Source organism: Artibeus jamaicensis, unplaced genomic scaffold, assembly GCF_021234435.1.
Source record: "Artibeus jamaicensis isolate MK-2021 breed Jamaican fruit bat unplaced genomic scaffold, CSHL_Jam_final contig_60, whole genome shotgun sequence".
NCBI classification, from domain to species: Eukaryota; Metazoa; Chordata; class Mammalia; order Chiroptera; family Phyllostomidae; genus Artibeus; species Artibeus jamaicensis.
The window spans coordinates 860,757-887,211 of NW_026521900.1; the positions used below are offsets into that span (position 1 = coordinate 860,757).

General features: G+C 38.5%; 1 protein-coding gene and 1 non-coding gene across 2 annotated transcripts in view; one reads left to right on the top strand and one right to left on the bottom strand.

Moving 5' to 3' along the window:
• OTC (ornithine transcarbamylase) overlaps positions 1-26,455 on the top strand; it is a 78,978-nt gene that overhangs the window by 10,283 nt on the left and 42,240 nt on the right. Inside the window, exons 2-4 of the mRNA XM_037165127.2 lie at positions 3,748-3,886; positions 5,314-5,395; positions 9,906-9,993. Of these exons, the coding sequence (XP_037021022.2) occupies positions 3,748-3,886; positions 5,314-5,395; positions 9,906-9,993 (309 nt within the window). The remainder of the gene's footprint in view (positions 1-3,747; positions 3,887-5,313; positions 5,396-9,905; positions 9,994-26,455) is intronic.
• On the bottom strand, positions 14,061-14,167 carry LOC119064103 (U6 spliceosomal RNA). The gene has a single exon (XR_005085304.2). It is a non-coding gene; the product is annotated as a U6 spliceosomal RNA (small nuclear RNA).

Genomic DNA, 26,455 nt, shown 5'->3' on the forward strand with positions numbered 1-26,455 from the left:
ACTTAGAAACTTCTTGAAGTGTGTAAGAACAAATTTGGGAAAACCCTAATTTGTCTTCTATTAGGGTAATAATAAGGGCCAGACATTGGAACTTTTAAAAACATTTTTATTTTTTTGATTTTAGAGAGGAGGTGGGAGAGAGAGAAAAAGACATCAGATTTGTTGTTCCGCGTATTTGTGCATTCACTGGTTGATTCTTCTATGTGCCTTGATTGGGGATCAAACACACAACCTTGGTATCAGGACAATGTTTCAACTGCAACTGAGCTACCAGGCCAGGGCAGGGTTGTAGCTTTTCTGAAGTAGCTGAAGGCGTTGTTGGGCCTCCTCTTTCACTGTTATTTTCTGATTTCCTTGCATGGAAAAGGGAGAAAATAGTTCAGTGCCCTGCAAATTTTTTACTTCTAATTATTTTTCTCTGTGATTCAACAACAACACAATTTTAAGATCTATAATATTTTCTTAAATGAAACATGTAGCCCTGTGATTATTTAGAAGGGAATAGATAAAACAAAACCCTACAGGGACTGAGATTGGAGGAAGGTATTGAATCTCTTAAGTGTGGCAGTTTGGAGACTCAGCTTTTGTGGAATCCAAAATAACCAGAAAAAAATATTGCTTGAGCTCCAGGCAAAAAATAAAGCCTTAAAATTAGCACATAGCTTGTTTTCCTGTTGTTAATAGATATGACCTCAACAGCTATAGTGATGATTCCCAAATTCTTGAATCCTGGAGAGCAGAGCTTTCCAGCAAATTGTTTTCCCCTTTTAAAATAATATTGGAGGAAGTGTTAAGCAAAGGAATATTAATGTATTACTGTAAAACACAGAATCAAGAGAGTTTATCTTCTATGATTTGATGTTGCTTGGACTTTATTCCAGAAGAAAGAAATATTTTCAAGATTGCCCTAAATGTGAATTTGGAAAGATGAAGCTGCCATGCCTCCATTTCAGGCCAGAGGTGTTAAACCTGCTTGCATATCCTCAGAAAACAAATCCAGTTGACCCTAAGAAATGCATGAATATCAGTCAAATGGTTTACTTCTCAATAATATCAGTACTTGTATAGTCTACATATTGCTTAATATTTATCATTAATTAATGTTATCAGAACCACACACATAACCAAACTACATATGTAAAAACAAATTTTCTGCCTCATGCAATGTCTCTAAAATTATTAAATCGCTGACTACTACTCTCCAGATCTTAGACACCATTTTGTAAGCTCTTCACTAGGGTTCTCACAGAAGGAAAAAAATGAAGATCTATTCTAGAAATTTCTTTAACTAGCAAAATTTTCATATTTACAATTTAGTTTTTAAATATTTGGTTCTTCTTAGTCTAAACTTTTAATTATTTATTTATTTTATGTTTTGTTATGTACATAATCTATTAGGATACTAACATATAATATAAACTAATGTGTATGTATTGTAGATCCATTTCAAATTTTTTAAATATGAGGGGTCTATAGTAAAAAAACTGAGGACTGATGCTTTCAAGAAATTTCCATTTGGAGAATATATGAGTAACATATTTTAAAAGTTTAAAAAATGGTTCATCTTTGAAATAGAAATGTAAACCAAAATTTTGATTCACACACAAGTTGAAAACACTGATTTCTATTGAGTATATCATTAGGACCTTCTATTAAATCACTCCATCAACCATTAGCCAGCTAATCCACAAGCCAACATTATGGAAGTTAGTTTCCTTGAAGGGCTTAATCTTACAAAAGGTCTACTGAAAAAATATACTTACCTATTGAATAATAAATGAACAAATCAACTCTGCCAGAAAGTTGGGTATTTAGAGAAATATTCATTTACTTAAAGTTATTTCACATCATGCAATATAAACAACAAATTGAGCAAATTTATGGTTTTCCTACCTATTATATTATTATCATCACTGCAAAAGAATATAAATAAATCCCACCAGAAAATTCACTCTTCATCTCAAGTAGTCCAAGCTCTGTGCTTAGGCTGGAATTTAAGCATGATCATTTTGTGACAGTTCTTCTACTCCTAGTAAAGTTAATGTTTAATACATGTGGTAAACCACAATTTGCCCTTGGTTATTCACAATTTCTAATTATATATAGCACTAATTTTTGTTAAGTAGAAATAACACTGGGAATACTGAAAGAATAAATGCTGTCCATTTTATATACTGATCATCCCAAATAACAATTATTGTCATCACAATATAACAGAATGTTAAAATGGGACTGTCTGTCTCAGTTTCTGCCCAGGCCCAATAGGTGCTGACTCTTCCTTCACTCCAAAATGAGATGCCAGATCACTAAAACAGGACTTGCAAAGAATATACTTAAGGGTTAGTTTTGCAATGCATCTGTGACTTCCTGCAGCTTCTAAAATGTATGCAGAAATCAAGAAACGGGTAGTAGGTTAGAAGAGTATTTTTGAAGTGTACGATGCGTCCCATATAGAGGGGTATTCTTTCCTCATCTCAAGCCTAGGGACAGTGGCTCCAATGGCATCAATCAATGGGAGAGCTTGCAGACACAATACACTAATCTCAGGCCCCTAACTAGGAAATCTTTAGTAAGAGGGACTGGATGGCTAGCTGTTTTATGGCAGAAAAAGAAAGGAGTCTATACTGGGATGACCCTGACTCTTGTAAGAGCATAGAACATGAAGGGCTTCTCCTGAACCAACATGAAACACCCAAGACACCTAGCATGGTAGTATTTCACATCATGACCAAGAGACTGCTGAAGGGGTTGGGAGATGTCAGCAGGAAGAGTCAGGAGGTTGCCTCTTGGATAGCAAAGGAGATGTAATTATCCACCATCAAGGATTGCTGTGAGCAAGTCCCAGGTAAGAGAGTACTCCAAGGCACCCTGAAAAGCATCCTATGAGAGAAAGTGTCAGACTCAGGCATCTACATCAATGCTAGATTGCTGAAACAGAACCAGAGTTTGCCTGGCCCTTAACTCCTCACCTTCTGTTGACTTTAAATGAATGAACTGATGGCAGAAAATCAGAGGGAAAAGCTTGTGGTCCCTCTTCTGCTTATAGAGGAGGCCAGCTTGAGTTAGGCTTGAGCTGGAAGGCAAAAGGTATTATTAACTTGCAGTACATCTCTTAAAGTTGAAAAATCATTCTTATTATTACACATCATTCTACTGAGACTCATTGAGGGAATCAAGCAAGCAGAGGACTTCCCCCTCCCCGAAAGTTACTACAAAAGCCACCAGGTCCATTGTATTTGACCAGGGACAAGTAAAAAGAACAAATCTTGAATAGATTTGAAGGGCAGTAGGGGAAAAAAGAATGACCTTGTTTTCTATTGTATGTATATTACAAATTCTGATAGAAAAATCTAATGATTTCAATAGTAATAGCTAAAATTTACCAAATGTTTATTATATGCTCAACACTGTCTGATTTCCATGTAATAAATTATTTTATTCTAACAACAAATCCTATAAGGGAGAGGTTAAGTTATCCAAAGTTGCACTAGTAAGTGACAAAGCCATTCATATGGCTATTTGCAGCAAATAAAAATTCAATTTCTCTCTTCAAATTTTTCTATCAACAATCAAAATACAGAATATCTAAAATGTCAACTACAGCCATATCAATTCCAGTGCATTAGTACTTTGCAGAGACACATGAGGCTACATATGATTTACTGTTTTGTTTCAAGAATAAAACAATGAGTCATCACAGGACATGATTTTTCTTAAATATATATTTCATTTTTCTTTCTTTTTTAGATGTGGACAACTGCTACAAAGTAAAGTACAGCTCAAGGGTCGTGACCTCCTCACTCTAAAGGACTTTACAGGAGAAGAAATTAAGTATATGCTATGGTTATCAGCAGATTTGAAATTTAGGATAAAACAGAAAGGAGAGGTATGTAGCATTTTCACCTTCCATTTCTACCAATCAGCTTTTCAAAAATCAGCCTTACAAAGAAAGAGACAAAAGAAAACATTAAAATTCCTAAACAGTAGCAAGAAATGAAACCACACAGTGAAGGCAATTGATTATCACTGAGTGTACAGGAATATAAAAAGCATAAAAATAAGTTATTCAATGACAAATCATTGCACTTCTTTCATTTGGAATGTTGAAATTTATTATTAACTGGATCAGAACTTAAAGAATCATCCTCTGGAAAGATTTTATTTTTGTACCTCCTTTCTTTTCTCTGTGTGTTTTCTATCAAGTTAAAAATAAGGATGATGTATTTTTTCTACAAATTTTGATTGTGAATAAATATCAGATATATGATCATTAAGATAATGTCAAAAAATTAAAATGATATGACAGTGTTTTAAAAATTAAGATTAGTGAAAAAAACAATTAAATGGTAACCAAGTAGGAGAAAAGATGGGATATGGTGCTTAGCTGTAATTATTATTCAGCATTTTGAGCAATTTATGTTTGCAACACACTTAATTAATGCAGTGGCTTCATTTATACTGTTTAATTGTGAAACCATTTTTGTATTCCAAGCTTGTTTAAAAACTTTTTTTAAAGTTGGTTACAGGTTAAGAAAGTTTGACACAACCTTGATTTTCTTATCTAGTTCATGAGCTCTTCAAGTTCCTATGAACATAGTGAAAACAGAGTGACTGCAACTGTTATGTCATGGTATTCCTTTAGAAGATCTGAAATAAGGAGAAAATGTCCCCCAAGATCCCAGTTCTTTATTCTTTACATTGTGTGTGAGGATGTTTAGCTGGCAGAAATCTATCTGTTCCAGAGTTCATTCTATCAGGAAAGTCCATCTATAGAAGAGGAAGGAAGAAGAGCCCCACTCCACACCAAACTCTCTAGATTGTTTCCACATGACTTTTAGAAACAAATCCTCTGCACTCCTATGAGGATGCACAACACTCTGAGGCTTCATCTTTAGGAGTCTTAGTACCCCATTTTGTGACAAGGTAGCATGTTCTTAGCTGAGAAGACATTTCCAAACCTAGCATCTTCAAGGTCATTGAATGCTGATGGGGACTTACATGGATTTAAGTAAGAAGGTGGTTCCAGTGTGAAATATTAATATACTTTGAACAAGTGTTTAGACTGAACCCAAAGCAACTAATAATACTTTCTAATTATATGTCAATAATCTGTGGGAGTTTCTGTTCCTTTCCCCATTTGTATAGAAATGAAAAAAAACCTTTAACTTCACTTTTTAAGTGACATTTGAATACTTATTTGGAAGCAGTGATTCATTTTTCTGTATTTTGATAATGTAAATAATACATTTTGAAATATAATCCTTGATATTGGATATTTTTCATCTTAATTGTATTCTTGTCCTTGATTTTCAGTATTTGCCTTTATTGCAAGGCAAGGCTTTAAGCATGATTTTTGAAAAAAGAAGTACTCGAACAAGATTGTCTACAGAAACAGGTGAGTCCACCAACAAACTCATCCTTGTGTTGAAGAAGGGGCCGGAGGATGAGAACCTGGGAGGAGTAGCCCAGTGTAGAGTGGGGGGGGTAAGGGGAGTATGTCTTTCTCTTCAGGAACTGCAGAGGGGAAATACGGTCTCTGGCAGCAGCAGTGCAAACTTCTCAATGCCCTTTCCAATTCTTGTAGAAGCTGAAAGCAGAAAGATTAGCTTCATCTATAGGAATTCAATGAGGACTTGAATAGAAGTCCCAAATAGCACTTCATGTTAACTACAAAATGTAAGTAGGCACAAATTCTCATGCCTCAAACTCATATGGTCAAGAAATGTGTATTTTTCTTACATGTAAAGAACTTTATCTTATTCATACCAATTTTGCTGTTTGGTGGAAACCTAATTTCTCCAATATTAGGCAATCTTCAGTCATTCCAGGGTTGCTTTGTGAATTTAGAATCTTCTTTAGAGTCTCCTGTCCCTTACATTATAGTAATGATTAATCCCTAAAAAGTATATGAATCTCAACACATCTAGGGCTAGGGTTATCTGGTCACGAAAGGTTAATGCTGGAGTTTGCTGAGATTTCTGTATCCCCATTGGATATTGGCTACCTCCCATTCACTGTAGAGTTTACTACACTCTGATCACAAGACCTCAAATATATCTTAGTTTGGCTCTCTCAATCTCTTGGCAGCTCTCCACACCACACTGGGCACAGAGATACTATAAGGCTCTGTACTATATTGTTCTTTGCTCACACTGGGTTCCAGGGAGTTCTGCATTTTTGCCTCTAGATCTCTCTTAAAAGCACGACACAGGTGTTCTCAGTTCTGGGGTTCCCCAAACTCTTCTAAAATTTCCATTATGCTCCCCAAACTGAAGTACTTGGCCTAGGGTACAGACAGGAATTTGCAGTGTCCAAGACCCACCAATTTCTGTTTATCTCTTGTTCCTCTTCTTCCCCTTCCATTTCCTAGTATTGGAGGCCCAGTGATAAAAAAAGGAGAAAAATATCTCACTATGATTATCCATGTATTCTTTCAAATCTATTGTTTGTAGCTGGAATCCTAGGCTGTTAAAACAAAAATTTCTTTTTTATCAAATGCTTATCTCTGAATTAAGTTTCAAAAAGTCTGTTTTGAAAGTTATAAGCCACACATTGCTTCTTTTCTTTCTCTCTGCATTTCTGTTCTATCAGAACTTCCTTGAATAAACAACACGACTGCCCAAATGGGCAAATGGATAGAATCAAGGAGGAAGTACCACAAACAAAAACACATTGGTTGATTCTTGAAATATCTTATCCCACTTACAAGCATCAGAGCTTTCTAGGGCTTAGAAGCAAACATTTGCTTCTTGCCATTCTTGCCTTGTAATGATTAGTAATGAAGTTAAAATACATAACAAAATGAAGTTCAGAAGGATTAAGTGACTTCCTAAGTTCACTCAGTACAAATAGCATCAAGGTTCAGATGCCAAGTTCACTGTTCTTATTAATGCATTCCCACTGTCTTTTGGAAAAAGGAAGGAGGAAGAAGGGAAACATAAGGTGTCACCTAATCTTTAAAGTCGAAGAAAGGAAACAGATGAGAACATTTTCTTCTTTAAAGTTGGCTCCTTTAAGAGATCATGTGGACATCTGCTATCTTAAAGGTTGGCTCCTTTAAGAGATCATGTGGACATTAAATAAAGAAAAATAAATATTGTATAAACCAGTTAGTAATTATAAAATTCTGCATCTTTTCAACATGGATTTTCCATGAGTTGGGCAGAATTTTGTTATCATTTTTTATCATAAGTATGAGGAGTGTTTTTTGAAGTTATCAAAAGAATTAATTAATATATAGAAATTTCTCAATTTTAAGTTTCTTTTTTTCTTTTTTTAACTATTTTTAAGTAGAGTTGTCTCCATTCTCACCCCCACCTCAGCCCCCATCCCACCAATCCCCACCTCCCACCCTTGAACCTACCCCTTTTGACTTTGTCCATGTGTCCTTTGTACATGTTCCTTGATGGACCTTCCTGTTTTTCCCCATTATCCCTCTGCTCCCTCCCCTCTGGTTACTGTTAGTTTGTTCTTTAATTTAAGGTTTCTGTTTATATTTTGCTTGTTTGTTTGTTTTTTTGATTAGTTTTCACTTATAGGTGAGATCAAATAGCTGGGATTATACCCTAAGAATCCTGAAACACCAATCCAAAAGAACCTATGTACCCCAATGTTCATAGCAGCACAACTTACAATAGCCAAGTGCTGGAAGCAACCTAGGTGCCCATCAGTAAATGAATGGATCAAAAAATTATGGTACATTTACACAATGGAATTCTATGCAGCAGAGAGAAAGAAGGAGCTACTACCTTTTGCAACAACATGGATGGAACTGGAAAGCATTATGCTGAGTGAAATAGGCCAGGCATTGAAGGACAAATACCATATGATCTCACCTTTGACAGGAAGCTAAAGAATAAAACAAATAAGCAAATAGAATAAAAACAAAGACGCTGAAATAGAGAACAAGTGGGCAGCGACCAGAGGGGAGAGGGAAGGGAACTTAAGGGGAAAAAGGGGGAGGGATTTTGAGGAACAAGTATGAATGACACAGAGATGAGGACTTGGGGGGGAATGGGAGGGGAGGGGGGAGACCGGGCGGGGGGGGGGGGGAAGAGGGAAAAAAATGTACTTGAAAAGTAACCAAATAAAATTATTAAAAAAAAAAGTGTAACACCTATAGACAACACCTATAGACAACATACAAATCACAAAGCATATAGATCAATTAATTCTTACAATGAGCACATCCTTGTAATACCCAGATAGAGAAACAGAACATGAATAGCAATCAGAGTCATCCCTTGTATCTCCTTTCAGTTGCTACTACTCCCACCCTAGGGTTACCATTATCCTGGCTTCAAACATGGCAGGTTAGTTTTGCCTGTTTTCTACACTATATAAATGGAATCATACAGCATATGCTCTTTTGTGCCTGGCTTATTTTGCTCAGCATTAGGTTTGATAGATGTATCAATGTCACTGTATGCAGATGTAGATCATTTATTCCTCACCCACTCTTTGTTTTCACCTGCCTGGCAAACCATGCAATTCTTCTGTGTGTTTGCTGATGATTATATTCTTGCATTGCAACTTAATTGAGAGGATAGACAGATACATTTATTAATCTCAATAAGTGCAGTAGCTGATAGAAAAATGCACAGAGCCTCCTAAGAGATTATTCTTTTCATTATTTAACATTGGGATTTGACTTTCAAGGTGAAATAGAAGCTGGTGTCTTCCAAACTATTCCAAATTCATCACCTTTGTAAAGGTGACAATATAAAAACCACTATACTATTGTGAAGGTAGTAAAGTGAAGAGCAGGGAGGTTAATGACTGCATTAGCTTTACCAGCAAGAGCCTTCAGAGCCCTCAGATTTGCAGTGCATGAATTCTTTTATATCCCTTCTTCAAAAGTTTCCAGGGGTCTGTGAGAAAAAGAAAGAGCAAAGTAAGATGTACTGTTATTTTCTCAGACATAAATTAAGATATTAACAGGAGAAACCCTTTGTTCAAAAATAACTGATATGAATGCAGAAACAAATGAAACAGATAAAAGCAGACTTCTCTGGATAAATGTAAAAGGGGTAGTAGAGACCTGTCCCTCTGCCTTCCTCTCCTTAGAAATGGCAGCTCCTGGTGACTTCTCAAAATATCTGACATCCTCCTGGAGCAGTTACTGCCACCCTGGTCTGATAAACTGGTGAATACATGACCTATGCTTTTGGAATGGGGTCTGAGGCTTCTTTTGGATCAGTGACCAAATTGCAGAGGGAAATTCCTTTTTAGAGTCTGAAGGCTTTGACTCCTACTTAACAATTTCTGTAACCCATCTTCCTCCCCCTACCTCATAAGTCCAGGCTTGATGTGTCTCTTCTTTATAGCAAACAGAGGAAAATGAAAAGGTAACAATCTAATCCTGGGTTATTGCAGCAAAATTGTTTCTAGTCAAAGTAAGACTGACTTGGAGCAGACTTGCCAGGTCTTATGTGTGAAATGTTCTTCCATAGTCTCCAACCATCAATGACATTTATCGCTGTGTTAGATACATAGTAGGCACACAATAAATACTTTCTTGATGAATTCACAGTATTCATATTTATTTAGGTGACTTTTCCTGTTTATAAACAGATGAAGTACTCAGAAAGAATGATTAGTGATTATAATCATCACTAAATCCCATTAGTTCACTTCACATACAACTGAACATACTGTTCTTTCTGTTAACAAAATTAGATGTCTGCAAGTGAAAAGAATGGGTCTTCTCTTCAGAGTCAAAATCCCTCCTAAGTTAATTCAACAAGTGTTTGTCAAGTACTTACTATGTACCATTATTTATTCTAGGTTCTTAAGAGTGATACAATAGTGAAAATTCCTGTCTCCATGGTGCCAGTTCATAATTGTGTTACCTGCTTTAGTGCTTTTTTTAAAAAAAATGCTTTTTGTTTTCTCTTTTATTATAGGCTTTTCACTTCTGGGAGGTCACCCTTGTTTTCTTACCACACAAGATATTCACTTGGGTGTGAATGAAAGTCTCACGGACACAGCCCGGTTTGTAAATCTTCTTTTCAAAACTTTTTTCAAAATTGATGGATATATCTCAAAAACAAAATATGCTTTTCTTTTTTGACTTTAAATATATTTTTATTTTATTTTATTGATTATGCCATTACATTTGTTCTATTTCCCCCCTCCATTCTCCTCCACCCTGCATACCCCTCCCCCACCATTTCCCCCTTTAGTTCATGAACGCGTGTCTCAAATTCTTTAGATTCTGTATTTCCCCAACTATTCTTACCCTCCCCCTATCTATTTTCTATCTACTGTCTATGCTACTTATTTTCTGTACCTTCTCCCCCCTTCTCTTCCTCCCACTCCCCTGTTGCTAACCCTCCTTGAGATCTTCATTTCTATGTTTCCACTCCTGATCTAGCTGTCCTCTTAATTTACTTTTGTTTTAGGTGTGGTTGTTGATAACTGTGAGTTTGCTGTCCTTTCACTGTTCATCATCTTTTTTATCTTCTTTTTCTTAGGTAAGCCCCTTTTAATATTTCATATAATAAGGGCTTGGTGATGATGAACTCCTTGAACTTGACCTTATCTGGGAAGCACTTTATCTGTCCTTCCATTCTAAATGAAAACTTTGCTGGATAGAGCAATCTTGGTTGTAGGTCTTTGAATTTCATGACTTGGAATACTTCTTTCCAGCCCCTTCTTGCCTGTAAGGTCTCTTTTGAGAAATCAGCTGACAGTCTGATGGGAACTCCTTTGTAGGTGACTGTCCCCTTAGCTCTTGCTGCTTCTAGGATTCTCTCCTTCATTTTAATCTTGGCTAATGTAATGATGATGTGCCTTGGTGTGTTTCTTCTTGGGTCCAACTTCTTTGGGACTTTCTGAGCTTCCTGGATTTCCTGGAAGTCTATTTCCTTTGCCAGATTGGGGAAGTTCTCCTTTATTATTTGTTCAAATAAGGTTTCCACTTGTGACTGTTTCTCTTCCCCTTCTAGTACCCCTATAATTCGGATATTGGAGTGTTTAAAGATGTCCTGGAGGTTCCTAAGCCTCTCCTCATTTTTTTGAATTCTTGTTTCTTCATATTTTTCTGTTTGGTCATTTTTTCCTTCCTTCTGGTCTACTCCCTTGATTTGAGTCCCAGTTTCCTTTCCATTACTGTTGGTTTCCTGTGAAATTCCCTTCATTTTAATTAGTTTAGCCTTGATATGTTCCTCTAATTTGTGACTAAAATCAACCAGTTCTGTGAGCATCCTGATCACCAGTGTTTTGAACTGTGCATCTGATAGTTTAGCTATTTCTTCATCACTTAGATTTATTGGCTCTGGGGCTCTGAGTTGTTCTTGAGCTATGTTTTTATCTGCTTGTGCCTGTTACATACAAGGAGCTGAGCCTTAGTCATTTACCAGGGCGGGGCCACCCAGGTCGCTGTTTTGTGAAGCTTATGTGGGGGCAGGGTCAGAGAGGGAGCACTGTGGTCCTCTCTGCTTGCCCTGTCCTCTTCATCGCTCACCCCCTGCCAGTTTATCTGAGTGCAAATGTGTGAGCCCACCGCCCTGCACCGTGCAGTCTCAGTGCTCGCCTCTTTACTGGTTTATCTGCGTTCAAATGCTCCACCGCAGACAGCCAGCTGCGCCTCTTCCCTGTGTCCACCCTTACTAGCCCACACCTGGGATCTGCGCCCTTGGCTGCCTGTGCACATCCATCTTCCCTGCCCTACCCGCTCCAATACTGGCTTCACCCCTCTCACCGGTTTAGCTGAGCGGTTTGTTGTTTTCGTTGGGACTCCATATTGTCGATTTTCTGTGTGGTTTGGTTGCATTTATTGTTGTTAAAACTTTATTGTTTTTAGGTTTGGTTGTGCGAGGACACAAAGTGTTTCCACCTATGCCTCCATCTTGGCAGAAGTCCTGCTTTTCTTTTAATAATGTATTTTTTCTCTCAGTGTCCTATGTGCTATTGTCTGTTTTTCTTCTTTTCCTTGATATTCTGATTGACTCTACCTCATCTTCTGGCCACTTTCTATAAATGAAGATAACTTTTTTTCTCAGCAGTTTGAAGAGGCTTATTATTATAAAACTTCAAATTTAGGGAAATTTAGGAATCATCAAGCATGACTCCTATATTTTACAATAGAAGAAATGGAGGTCCAGGGAATTTGACATGTTCAATGTCTCATAACTAGTTAGCATTGAAGCAGGTAATAATATTAATAGCTAACATTTATTATTTATTATATGTTAGCATTGTTCTAACTCATTTAATCCTGATAACAACCCAAGGAGACTGATATACAGAGGGAAAAAATTAATTAGGGACATACTAGCTACTATAACACAAAATTTCAAAATGTCAGTGACTTAAAATAGTGCAGATGTTTCTGACTGGTAAGAGGAAAAGGCTGATTATTTATGTAGCCACTGAGAGACTCCAGATGAGAGAGGCTCTACAGTCTTAAACATGTGGCCTCTAAGGTCACCTTGGGTGTCAAAATCCAGCCAGGACCTAGGGGAAGAGAGCATGGAGGGGGGATACTTGCTTCAAAGCCACCTTAGCAGGGAAGTGACACACTTACTTCCACTCACATTCTATTGTAGCAAGTTCTAGTAGCTCACTGCTACCCATATGAAAATAGAGGTGGGAAAAGCTCATAACGACTAGATTACAGTTAAAGTTTGAAACACAGGTCCCCTGATTCCCCATGCAATACTCTTGCCATTATGTCACATCTGGTTGAGAAATACAGAGCAAATGTCTTTGTTTAGATATTTTATTCTTGATATGGAAGACTAGTGATGTTTCTTTCTGAAGATGATGTACCATAAAACAACTCCTTTCAGATACAGTCTGCTTCTTATGGCAGCTACCCTTGTGTATACTAAAGAAACCACTTCATTTGAATTGCTGAAGAGATTCAAAGTAACTCAGCTTTAAATCTTTTTGTTACATTATTTCAGATGAAATATATTAGTGTTAAGAAGAAGTGTTAGAGCCGTGGCTAGTGTGGCTCAGTAGAGAGTGCCAGCCTGTGAACCAAAGGGTTCACAGTCAGGGCACATGCCTGGGTTGCAGGCCAGGTCCCCAGTAGGGGGCATGTGAGAGGCAACCTCACATAGATGTTTTTCTCCCTCTCTTCCTTCCTCTCTTCCCCTCTCCCTAAAAATAAATAAGCAAAATGTTAAAAAGAAGTGTTGGACAAGAAGAGTAAATAAACATAAATGAGTTTTTCTTCCAAATATGCTGGCACTGACTGGAATTATATTTGTCTAGTAATTCTTTCATGAAATAGAAGTATACTTTATTCAAGAGCATATATTACAAGCCAGTCAAGAGATGAAGCTAGGGATTCAGTCAGGATAGAGTTTTGGTGGGGATCCTCCATATAGGACCAAGTGAATAATAGTGAATGAGTTTTTGTGAACCAGTGTTTGGAAAAGGGTATAGTGGGAGGAATAGCTGAGCATTTGATAAATAGTTAAGGACTGCAGCTAGGCAGCCAGAAAGAGGTCAGGTCCCAGAAATCAGTGGAGAGGGCAGGACCTCAAAAGCAAGAGACAAGTAGCTAAGCATAGGTTGAAAGTTGAGGATGAATATAAACATGTTCTTTTTGTGCTTGCTTTCCACACAATTCCCACTGCAAGTCCTTAGTTGGAGGATATCTACCCAGATCCTGAGAAAAGCAATCTGCTCACAAGTTCCAACATGATTGGCACCTTTTAGTCCACATACATAATTAGATCCATTGTTTCATGAATATATGGAAACATGAAATTTGAGCCACATAATTCCTTTTGATCATTCCATCTTAGTCAAAAGACTCTGAATGAAAATAATAGCTCCTTAAAGGGTGTATGCTATGAACCTCTTGTACTATTGTCTCCAAACCTTTTTTAAAACTTTACAAAGTAAGTATTAATGGCCCAATTTTATAAACAGTGAAACTATGACTCAGACTTAGCAGCTAAGTCAGCATTTATTATTATTATTTTTTTGATGAAAAGGAAAGGAATTATTTATTCAAAAATTATGCAGACTTAGAGTAATGACTTAATGTCATCATTAAGATCCTAAAGTCCTTTAAAACACCCACAAACACACACAGCTCTAAAAATATAAAACACTTCACAAATTTACATGTCATCCTTTCACAGGGGCCATGCTAATCTTCTCTGTGTTGTCCCAATTTTAGTATATGTACTGCTGAAGCGAGCACCTAACTCACCATTTAAATCATGCTGCTTTTTCTTCAGGCTATCTTGTTTTGACTACTCCTACTGCCTCTTTTAAACATCCCAAGAGACAGTCAATAAAATATGTTATGAAAATAATTGTTTTCTGGGTCATGAGGTCCCCAAGACCACCCTCATATTTGATGATTCACTGGTAGGATTCACAGGACTCACTATATAGTCATGGTCATGACTATGATTTATTACTGTGAGAGTATATGAATCACAAGCAACGAGGGGAAAAGACACAGGCAGCAAAGTCCAAGGGAAACCGGGTGCAAGCTTGCAAGTGTCTTTTCCCAGTGGAGTCACTCAAGACATGCTTAATTCCCTCAATAACAAGTTGTCACAACATGTGTGAAATGTTGCCAACCAGGAAAGCTCCTGGGAGACTCAGTGCTCAGGGTTTTTACTGGGGGATGGTCACATAGCATCCTCTGTTTGACATGTACCCAAATCCCAGACTCCCAGAAGGAAAGCAGGTGTTTGCTTTAAACCATATTGTCTATAAAAAACATTTTAGACACAGTGAGTAACTCTTACCAGTCCTGGGAATAGTGGAAACCCTGTCCAAATAAGAATTCCCAGATGCCATCCCGGGGCATCTTACAAGCAGGGCTATCAAAGGATAGCAGTCAGGTCTACTATGTTAACTCTATTCTTCATTGCTTGAAAATCACAAGCCGAGATCCAAACCAAGCTTTGCCACTTAACTACTCTGTAACCTCCATGGGTGAAAATTTCTCTGGATTTTAATTACCTTTTTTAAAATGTGAGGGAGTTCTGATCCTTAAGGTTAACTTTATAGGCTCAATTTATGCAAATGTGTTAGATATATTTGCATGCAAATATACTAGATACAAAGAGGTAGTCCTTAAACTGGGGTATCCTAGTGTAAACCATGTGTAGACAGTTGCAGGGTAATTTGGATTGGGGTAGACATAGGAGGTTGTGAGAAAATTTCTAATTCTGCAGGTTAGGGTTCACATGGTGTCTGGGCATCTATATATTAACAAGCTCCTCAAATGATTCTGCTGCAAGGGTGGCTGGGCCACACTTTGAGAGACCCTGAATTGGGAGGTTGTATTGTAATTCTGAGCTCTTGTGTTGTCAATTTATGCTAGTGCATTAGTGAAGGGGATGGTGAAGAAGAGAAAGGTAATAAGCTATTTATATGGTATCATGATAACTGACTATGAAGGTTACATTGATTTTGGAGACAAAATGATTTCAGGTAGTTATTGTTAAAATATGTGTGTATATATTAGAGGAAGAGGATAAAAGAAGTTTTTCCTTTGAGGAGAAGGTGATAGATTAGGTATTGGGCATATTTCATTAAAGGTTGGATATCCAAATACAACTGGCCACAGACCATTGGAGATAAACATTTTGGGTGAAGTTGAAAGCTGGAGAAATAGAAGTATAAGCTTGGTGGTAGAAAATGAAGTGCAGAGTTTCACTGTGGGAAAATTGCAGAAGGCTGAAACTTGAGGACAGGTACAGTTAAGGAAGGGCAGGAAGAAGTTTTCAGGATACAAGGAGAATGAGGCAATATCAAATGAGGCTGCAATGGGAGATGGGAGTGTCAGAAAGTGGAGTAGACTAGCCATTGTGGAAATCTGACTTTCTTTTATGTGCTCCATTACTACTTAATCTGCCAAAATATCTGGCAAACAAGATATAGCTGAGATTCAGAAATTCAATAAATCTAAATTGAAAAAGACATGAGAAACCCACTGCCTTTTACAGAACCAGTTGAACAAGGAAAGGAAGGAAGTTAATCTTAATAGTATCTGCCAATATACACTGTTCAATCCATAGCAATTGCCTTCTTGCTTTTTGTGGAAGTTAAACTTTGTAAGATGCAAAGAGATTGGACAATGTTTAAATAACAGTGCTCTCACTTTCACATCAAGAGAAGAGTGCACACTTGACAATGATTGATGGTGTTGCTTCTCCATCTGCCTGTCTGGCCATTTTGGGGGCCTGGTGGAATATAAAAGTGACTGCCCATTGGTGAAAAAAGAACATGGGTGGGGGAATACAGTGAATGTGGTGACAGAAAAAAAAAAAGGCAAAATTGGGCTAGTCTCCAGGAAACTATTAAGTACAATTTCCAAAGTATCTCTCTTATTTAGTCAAATGATTTAATTACTCATTTATTCAAAAACATTTATTAGAGGATGCTGGGAAGATGGCGACAGAGTAAGATGGAGCTGATGCTAGCTCCTGTACTCATGGGTGAAAATCCTGGCAGATCTATAGAGAAACAGCACAATAAACCATTGGTTACCCAGCATTTATGAAATTAAAAGACCAGAGATTGTGACCGACGCTGAAACACCAGATGGCGGCAGAGTCAGCTACTGGAGCTGGGTCTCACGCGGCCCCTGTGCTGCTGCCATAGCAACAGGCCTGGGAGCCGGGGAGTTAGGTATGGGAGCCGGACACTCCAAGCCCCTGTGACGGTCCTGGGACACAGAGGAGTCAGGAACCAGAGCTGGGACATTCTCGGCCTTTGTGCCGATGCCATAGCTACAGGCCTGGGCAACAGAAGGGTCAGTAGCAGGAGCTGGGACACCAAAGGCCCCTGTGACGCCACCATAGAGACAGGCCTGGGCCCTGAGGAGCCAGCTACAGGAGCCAGACGTCCTCAGCCCCTGTGCTGCTGCCATAGCGACTGGACTGGACGCTGGGGAGTCAGGTACGGAAGCCAGGATGCTCCAAACCCCTGTGACAGCCTTGGGTGGCAGAGGAAACAGCTATGAGAGCCAGGAGGTCCTCAGCCCCTGTGCCGCTGCCCTAGCGATGGCACTGGACGCTGGGGAGTCAGGTATGGAAGCCGGGACACTCCAAACCCCTGTGACGCAGCAGAGGAGCCAGCTACTGACCCGGGACGTCCTCAGCCCCTGTGCCGCTGCCATAGCGACTGGACTGGACGCCGGAGAGTCAGGTATGGGAGCTGGGACACTCCAAACCCCTGTGACGATCCGGGGGGCAGAGGAGCCCACTACGGGAGCCGGGATGTTCTCAGCCCCTGTGTCACTGCCATAGCGACGGGACTGGACGCTGGGGAATCAGGTACGGGAGTTGGGACATTCTAAGCCTCTGTGCCACTGCCATAGAGACAGGACTAGATGCCAGGGAGTCAGGTACGGAAACCGGGACACTCCAAAACCTGTGAGGGCCCTGGGCGGCAGAGGAGCCAGATACGGGAGCCAGGACATTCCCAGCCTCTGTGCCACTGCCTTAGTAACGGGCCTGGGTGCTTTGAGGAGGCGGCTACTAGAGCCGGGACATTCAGCAGTGGTAGGCGACCAACGCGGGGACCAGCGCGAGGACAAGCGTGAGACTAGGTGGAGATGAAAAACATCAAGAAACTTCAAGGAGTCTGCACCACTGAACTTCACAAGGATCATACCACAGAAGTTCACACCATAAAACCAGGCTTGTAGAACAGATCAATTTTAGAAGCAGAGACTAACAACAAAAGTCTCAAACAATGGGAAGACAAAGAAACAATCCCCAAATGAAAGAAAAAGCAGAAATTTCAGAAAGAATGTTAGATGAAATAGAGGTTAATCAACTATCAGATAGTGAATTCAAAGCACTGGTTATTATGAAGTTCAAAGAGCTCACAGTGAACTACCACAACTACAGGGGAACTACAATGATCTCTCTGCAAACTACAGCAACATGAAAAAGGAAATGGAAACTATCAGCAAGAGACAAGAGGAAATGAAGAATACAATTTCCGAATTGAAGAACACAGTAGAAAGTTTCCAAAGTAGGATAGATGAAGTGGAGGATAGGATTAGTGAGTTGGAGGACAAGGTAGAAAGCATCTCACAGAAAGAGCAAGAAAATGAAAAGAGGCTCAGAAAGAATGAAGAGGGATTAAGAGAAATGCAAGACAATATGAAACGTAATAATATCCAAATAATAAGAATACCAGAAGGAGAAGAAGAAGAACAAGGGATGGAAAACGTATTTGAATGAGTAATGAGAGAAAATTTCCCTAATTTGATAAGAGAAAAGTCTCACAAATCCAGGAATCGCAGAGAGTCCCAATCAAGAGAAACCCAAGGAGGCCCACTTCAAGACACATCATCATCAAAATGGCAAAATTCCAAGACAAAGAGAGAATCTTAAAGGCAGCAAGGGAGAAAAAGAAGTAACATACAAGGGAGCCCCAATAAGGTTAGCTACTGACTTCTCAATGGAAACACTTCAAGCAAGAAGAGAATGGCAAGAAATATTCCAAGTAATGAGAACCAGAGGCCTACAACCAAGGCTACTTTACCCAGCAAGGCTCTCAATCAAGATAGAAGGCCAAATAAAGAGCTTCCAAGACAAAAGAAGCCTAAAAGAATACGCATCCACCAAACCAGCTCTACAAGAAATACTAAAAGGACTGCTTTAAGGGAAGGAAGGATAAGAGGGAGACAGAGAGGAACACAGGTACAAAAATGGCAATGAATAAGTACCTATCAGTAATAACCTTAAATGTAAATGGATTAAATGCTCCAATCAAAAGACACAGAATAGCTCAATGAATAAGAAAGCATGACCCTCACTTATGCTGCCTACAAGAGACCCACCTAAGGACAAAAGACCATCACAGACTAAAAGTGAAAAGCTGGAAACAAGTTTTCCAAGCAAACGGACAAGAAAAAAAAGCTGGGGTAGCAAGTCTCATATCGGACAAAATAGACTTCAAAAAAAAAGGCCATAAAGAGAGACCCAGAAGGTCATTTCATTATACTCAAGGGAAGAATCCACCAAGAAGACATTAACATTGTAAACATATATGCACCAAACATAGGGGCACCCAAATATATCAAGAAAATCTTAGAGGACTTCAAGAAAGATATTGACAGCAACACAATTATAGTAGGGGATTTGAACACCCCACTATCAAAAATGGACAGATCTTCCAAACAAATTATCAACAAAGATATTGCGGCATTAAACGACACCCTAGATGAAATGGACTTAACTGATATATATAGAGCCCTTCATCCCAAAGAAGCTAAGTACACATTCTTTTCAAATGCACATGGAACATTTTCAAAGATAGATCACATGATAGGACACAAAACGAGCCTCAACAAATTCAAGAAAGTTGAAATCATACCAAGGATCTTCTCTGACCACAAGGGACTGTAATTGGAAACCAACCCCAAAGAAAAAAACTCAAAGCACCCAAAATCATGGAGACTGAATGGTATGCTATTAAACAATGAATGGGTCAAGAATGAAATTAGGGAAGAAATCAAAACATTTCTGGAAACAAATGAAAATGATCTCACAACAACTCAAAACTTATGGGACACAGCCAAGGCAGTCCTGAGAGGGAAGTTTATAGCAATACAGGCCTACCTAAAGAAGATAGAAACATTTCAAACAACCTAACCCTACGCCTGCAAGAACTCGAGGAACAAAAACAAAGACAGCCCAGAGCAAGCAGAAGGAAGGAAATAAGCAAGATTAGAGCAGAATTAAATGACATAGAAACTAAAAGCACAATTCTAAGGATCGATGAATCCAGGAGTTGGTTCTTTGAGAAGATAAACAAAAGAGACAAGCTTTTAAGTAGGCTCATCAAGAAAAGAAGAGAGAGGACACAAATAAACACAATCAGAAATGAAAGAGGAGAGATTATAACTGATACCACAGAAATAGAAGGGATTGTAAGAAATTACTATGAAGAACTGTATGCCAAGAAATTTGAAAACCTAGAGGAAATGGACACATTTCTAGAAAAATACAATCTTCCAAAACTCAGTGAAAAAGAAGCAGAAAATCTAAATACACCAATAACAGCAAAAGAAATTGAAGCAGTAATCAAAAAACTCCCATCACACAAAAGCTTTGGACCAGATGGTTTCACAGGAGAATTCTACAAAGCATTTAAGGAAGAGCTAACCCATATTCTCCACAGACTATTCCAAAAAATCCAGAAGGATGGAAAACTCCCAAATTCTTTTTATGAAGCCAGCATCATCTTAATTCCAAAACCAGATAGAGATACAACAAAGAAAGAAAACTTCAGGCCAATATCGCTGATGAACATAGATGCTAAAATCCTCGACAAAATACTGGCAAATTACATCCAACAATATATCAAAAAGATCATACACCATGACCAAGTGGGATTCATCCCAGGGATGCAAGGATGGTTCAATATTCGCAAATCAGTAAATGTAATACATCACATAAACAAAAGCAAAGACAAAAATCACATGATCATATCAATAGATGCGAAAAAAGCTTTTGATAAGGTACAACACCCATTTATGATAAAAACACTCAGCAAAGTGGGAATACAGGGAGCATTTCTCAAAATAATAAAGGCCATATATGAGAGACCTACAGCCAATATTATCCTCAATGGGAAAAAACTAAAAGCTTTTCTACTAAGATCAGGAACAAGACAAGGTTGTCCACTTTCACCACTTCTATTCAATATAGTATTGGAACTTTTAGCCACAGTCATCAGGCAAGAAAAGAAAATAAAAGGCATCCAAATAGGAAAGGAGGAAGCAAAACTGTCACTGTTTGCGGATGACATGATAGTGTACATGGAAAATCTTATAGACTCTACCAAAAACTGCTCAAACTAATTAATGAATTTGGCAAAAGAGCTGGTTACAAAGTCAATATCCAGAAATCAAAGGCATTTTTGTATACCAACAGTGAATCAGCAGAAGCAGGAATCAAGGAAAAAATCCCATTCGATATAGCAAAAAGAAAAATAAAATATCTGGGAATAAACCTAACTAAGGAGGTAAAAAACCTATATGCAGAAAACTACACAGCCCTGAAGAAAGAAATCAAGGAAGACACAAACAAATGGAAACATATACCTTGTTCATGGATTGGAAGAATTAACATCATCAAAATGTCCATACTACCCAAAGCAATATACAGATTCAATGCAATACCTATTAAAGTACCAATGGTGTATTTCACAGACATAGAACAAACACTTCGAAAATTTATATGGAACGATAAAAGAGCCCGAATAGCAGCTGCTCTTTTGAGAAAGAAGAACAAAGTAGGGGGGAATCACAATACCTGATATCAAACTGTATTCCAAGGCCAGTGTAATCAAAACAGCCTGGTACTGGCATAAAAACAGGCACATAGACCAATGAAACCGAACAGAGAGCCCAGAAATCAACCCAACTCTCTACAGTCAATTAATATTTGACAAAGGGGGCAGTAACATAAAATGGAGTAAAGATAGCCTCTTCAACAAATGGTGTTGGGAGAACTGGACAGCTACGTGCAAAAAAATGAAACTTGAGCACAGACTTACACCATACACCAAAATAAATTCAAGGTGGATAAAAGACTTAAATGTAAGTCATAACACCATTAAAGTCCTAGAGGAGAACATTGGCAAGAAAATCTCAGATATTTCACGCAGCAACTTCTTTACTGATATGTCCCCTAGAGCAAGGAATGTAAAGGAAAGAATAAACAAATGGGATCTCATCAAAATAAAAAGCTTCTGCATGGCTCAAGAAAACAGTATTAAATTAGCAAGACAACCAACTGTATGGGAAAACATATTTGCCAATGATACCTCAGACAAAGGTTTAATCTCTAAAATATACAAAGAACTTACACGACTCCACTCTAAGAAGACACCCAACCCAATTAGAAAATGGGAAAAGGACTTGAACAAACACTTCTCCAAGGAGGACATACAGAACATTCAGAGACACACGAAGAGATGCTCAATATCATTAGCTATCAGAGAGATGCAAATTAAAACCACAATGAGATACCACTTTACACCAGTCAGGATGGCTATCATAAACAAAGCAACAAACAACAAATGTTGGAGGGGTTGTGGGGAAACGGGGTCCTTAGTTCACTGTTGGTGGGAGTGCAGACTGGTACAACCATTATGGAAAACAGTATGGATTTTTCTCAGAAAAATAAAAATCGACCTGCCTTTTGACCCAGCAATTCCACTGCTAGGATTATATCCTAAGAATCCTAAAACATCAATATCAAAGAACCTATGCACCACAATGTTCATAGCAGCACAATTTACAATAGCCAAGAGTTGGAAGCAACCTAGGTGCCCATCAGTAAATGAATGGATCCAAAAATTGTGGTACATATACACAATGGAATTCTGTGCTGCAGAGAGAAAGAAGGAGCTACTACCTTTTGCAACAACATGGATGGAACTGGAAAGCATTATGCTGAGTGAAATAGGCCAGGTGCTGAAAGACAAATACCATATGATCTCACCTTTAACAGGAAGCTAAACAACAAAACAAACAAGTAAGCAGAAAAAAAAAACCCAAAAAACAAAGACACTGAAATAGAGAACAAGGGGATAGTGACCAGAGGGGAGAAGGAAGGGAAGTTAAGGGGAAAAAGGGGGAGGGATTTGGAGGAACAAATAGGAAGGACACAGGGACGAGAACTAAGGGGGGGGGAGGAAATGGGAGGGAGGTGGGGAGCAAGGGGCAGGGGAGGCTGGGATGGGAAAAATAGACAAAAAACTGTACTTGAAAAATAACTAAATAAAATTTAAAAAAAAAGAAAACATGGACAAAAACAAGGGGGGCGGGGGGGTTGCTAGGGTGGTGGGGAGGGGTGGGGGGAAAAGGCAAAAAACTATACTTGAACAACAATAAAACTCAAAGGTATTTTTTAAAAAAATATGTACCAATAAAGATGGAGTTTTAGACTGAAAAAAAAAAAAAAACCACAATGAGATACCACTTTACACCAGTCAGGATGGCTATCATAAACAAAGCAACAAACAACAAATGTTGGAGAGGTTGTGGGGAAAAGGGGTCCTTAGTTCACTGTTGGTGGGATTGCAGACTGGTACAACCATTATGGAAAACAGTATGGAATTTTCTCAGAAAAATAAAAATCGACCTGCCTTTTGACCCAGCAATTCCACTGCTAGGATTATATCCCAAGAATCCTAAAACATCAATTTCAAAGAACCTATGCACCACAATGTTCATAGCAGCACAATTTACAATAGCCAAGAGTTGGAAGCAACCTAGGTGCCCATCAGTAAATGAATGGATCCAAAAATTGTGGTACATATACACAATGGACTTCTATGCTGCAGAGAGAAAGAAGGAGCTACTACCTTTTGCAACAACATGGATGGAACTGGAAAGTATTATGCTGAGTGAAATAGGCCAGGTGCTGAAAGACAAATACCATATGATCTCACCTTTAACAGGAAGTTACACAACAAAACAAACAAGCAAGCAGAAAAAAAAAAAACAAAGACACTGAAATAGAGAACAAGGGGATAGTGATCAGAGGGGAGAAGGAAGGGAAGTTAAGGGGAAAAAGGGGGAGCGATTTGGAGGAACAAATAGGAAGGGCACAAGGACGAGAACTAAGGGGGGTGGAAATGGGAGGGAGGTGGGGAGCAAGGGGCAGGGGAGGCTGGGACGGGAAAAATAGACAAAAAACTGTACTTGAAAAATAACTAAATAAAATTAATAAAAAAAGAAATTAAAAAAAAGAGAAAAGCAGTTAGTTACCTACAGGGAAGTTCCCATAAAACTGTTGGCTAATTTTTCAAAGGAACCCTTATAGGCTAGAAGGGATTGGCATAAAATATTCAAAGTCATAAACAGAAGGACCTACAGCCAAGATTGCTCTACCCAGCAAAACTACCATATAAAATCATTGGGCAGATAAAGAGCTTCCCAGGCAAGAAAAAACTAAAGGCATTCACTATCAGCAAACCATTATTATATGAAATGTTAAAGGGGCTTATTTAAGAAAAAGAAAAGGATCTAAACTATGAACAATAAAAAGGCAAAAAATACATATCTATTAACACATGAATCTAGAAAACAATCTAAGCAAACAAGAACAGAGGCAGAGTCATGCACATGGAGAGCATTTTGATGGTTGCAAGCTGGGAAGGGGTGTGGGGGAATTGGTGAAGGGATTAAGAAGTACAATTATGTAGTTACAGAATAGCCATTAGGTTGTAGAGTATAGGAAAGGGAGTAGCCAAAGAACTTATATGCATGGACCATGGGCATGAACGATGGTGTGGGGATTGCCTGAGGGTATGGGAGGTGCTGAGTGGAAGGGGGTGGAATGGAGAAAAATTGGGACAACTGTAATAGCATAATCAATACAATACAATTTTAAAAAGTAAAAAAAAAAACATTTATTAAATGACTAGTTTTTCTTCCAGGAGTTGTTTTAGCACTGAGAATAAAATGACAATAAAATCAAACAAAAACCTTGTTTTAGTGGAAATTATATTCTAGAAGGAGGAGACTTTCACCAGAAAAATAAAGTATGAATAGAGTTGTAGGTTGAAATAAGTGCTATGATGAATGTAAAGCAAGGTCAGCTGTGGGTATGTTGAGGACTATTTTAAATTGGGTGATCAGGGAAGGCCCCTGCGAGGAGGTAACAGTTAGGTTGAGAACTCACTGAAAAGACATAGCCAGGTATGCAAAGCTGTGGGAAGAGTATTGTGGACAGAAAAAGCTTCTGGTACAAAAAGTTAAGGCAAGCTTGATGCATTCAGGAACAGAAGGTCAGATAGCAATGTTTTAAAGTCTGCAAATAAACATATTTTAAATGAATAGATTAAGGAAAAAATTACCCTTATGAGTTGGTTTTATCACAAGCACCAAAGGAAGGAAACAAAATCAGATCAATGTGTAAAAATCTTAAATACACATTCAAAATAGAATGTGTTGCTCTTTTCTTTCTTGATAAAAATAATAAAAGCTGTCCACTCTTAAAAATATTGTGTAATCTGAGGGTGCTAGTGGAGAGAGTAGGAGCACTGAGATGCAACTGTGGGCTGCTGTTGTAGAGAAGCTGGTGTGTCAGAGCTCTCCAAGACCACCCGTAGGTTTGATGATTCATTAGGACTCACAGGATTCAGCATATGGTCCTATGCATGGCTAAGATTCATTACATAATAAGGAACGCAAAGCAAAGTCAGCAAAGGAAAAAGGCACATGGGGCCAAGTCCAGGGGAGATCAGGCACAAGGGTCCTCTCCAAGTGGAGACACACAGGGCATTCTTAAATTCTCCAGCAATGAGTAGTGGCAACACGTGTGAAACATTGTTTACCAGTCTTTACTCAGTGCCCAGGATTTTTACTGGGGGCTGGTCATATAGGCATCTTCTGCCTCGCATGAACCCAAATTCTAGATTCCCCAAAAGAAAGCAGGCATTCAGCATAATCCATAGTGTTTATACAAACATTTTAGGCAGTGATCCATCCTTATTATTTCTAGGAATGGTGGAAACCCTCCCAAAGTTCAAGTTCCCAGAGATTAGCCAAGGGCCAAGCTTGCAAGCAGACTATTTGATCTCTCTCTCTCTCTCTCTCTCTCTCTCTCTCTCTTTCTCTCCCCTTTCCTTCTTCGTCCCTCCTCTCCTTCCTTCCTTCCTTCCTTCCTTCCTTCCTTCCTTCCTTCCTTCCTTCCTTCCTTCCTTCCTTCCTTCCTTCCTTCCACAGTAGGGCTTTCATCTCTTTTTTGGATTTTTCTAAGTTTCCTTTACCTCTACATACTTTAACTGGTAAGGCAGTGTATCCTACACCCATGGGAGGACCATCTTAAGATTGGAATTGTGTCTTCAGTTCAGTGTGGGTCCCTGTAGGGCCAGACTTCCATCAGATAGAATCAACCATTGCTCACTTTCCTCTTTTGAAAAGCCTCTCTTAGCAACTCTTTCCCACGTCATAACATATCAGAAGACACAATATATATATACATATATATTCAATTAAATTTGCTTCTGATTTGATAATATCTTCAGATGTTGTTAATTCTCTGTGGTTAAGAGTTGGATATTCTATATTTTTCTTGCTCTGGGCTTGTTTTTTCAGATATGACCCCAGAAGTGACACCTTAGCATGACTCAGATCACTTATTTTTTTGAAGTTTAAAGTTGGTGGAACTTAGGAACAGCAGACAGACATTATCACTCCAGTTTCAAGGCTTTCTGTTTCTTCCATAATAGCAACTGCTCATGCCTAATGCTCTGAGTCCACTATTGAAAGGTGCATAATGGCTTCACAGTCATTTTCACTTTAATACACTACTTCATAATGCAGCTTCAGGAACCATGTGTATGAAAAGCTCCATATAAAACCAAATTATGTAATGCTGTTCTACTCTGCTTACTTTCCTTATAAATGTAATTTACTTAGTGATTGCTAAAGTGTGTTCTGTGAATATAGAACTAGTAGAAAGGAAAATCAGCACAAACCACTGTTAGT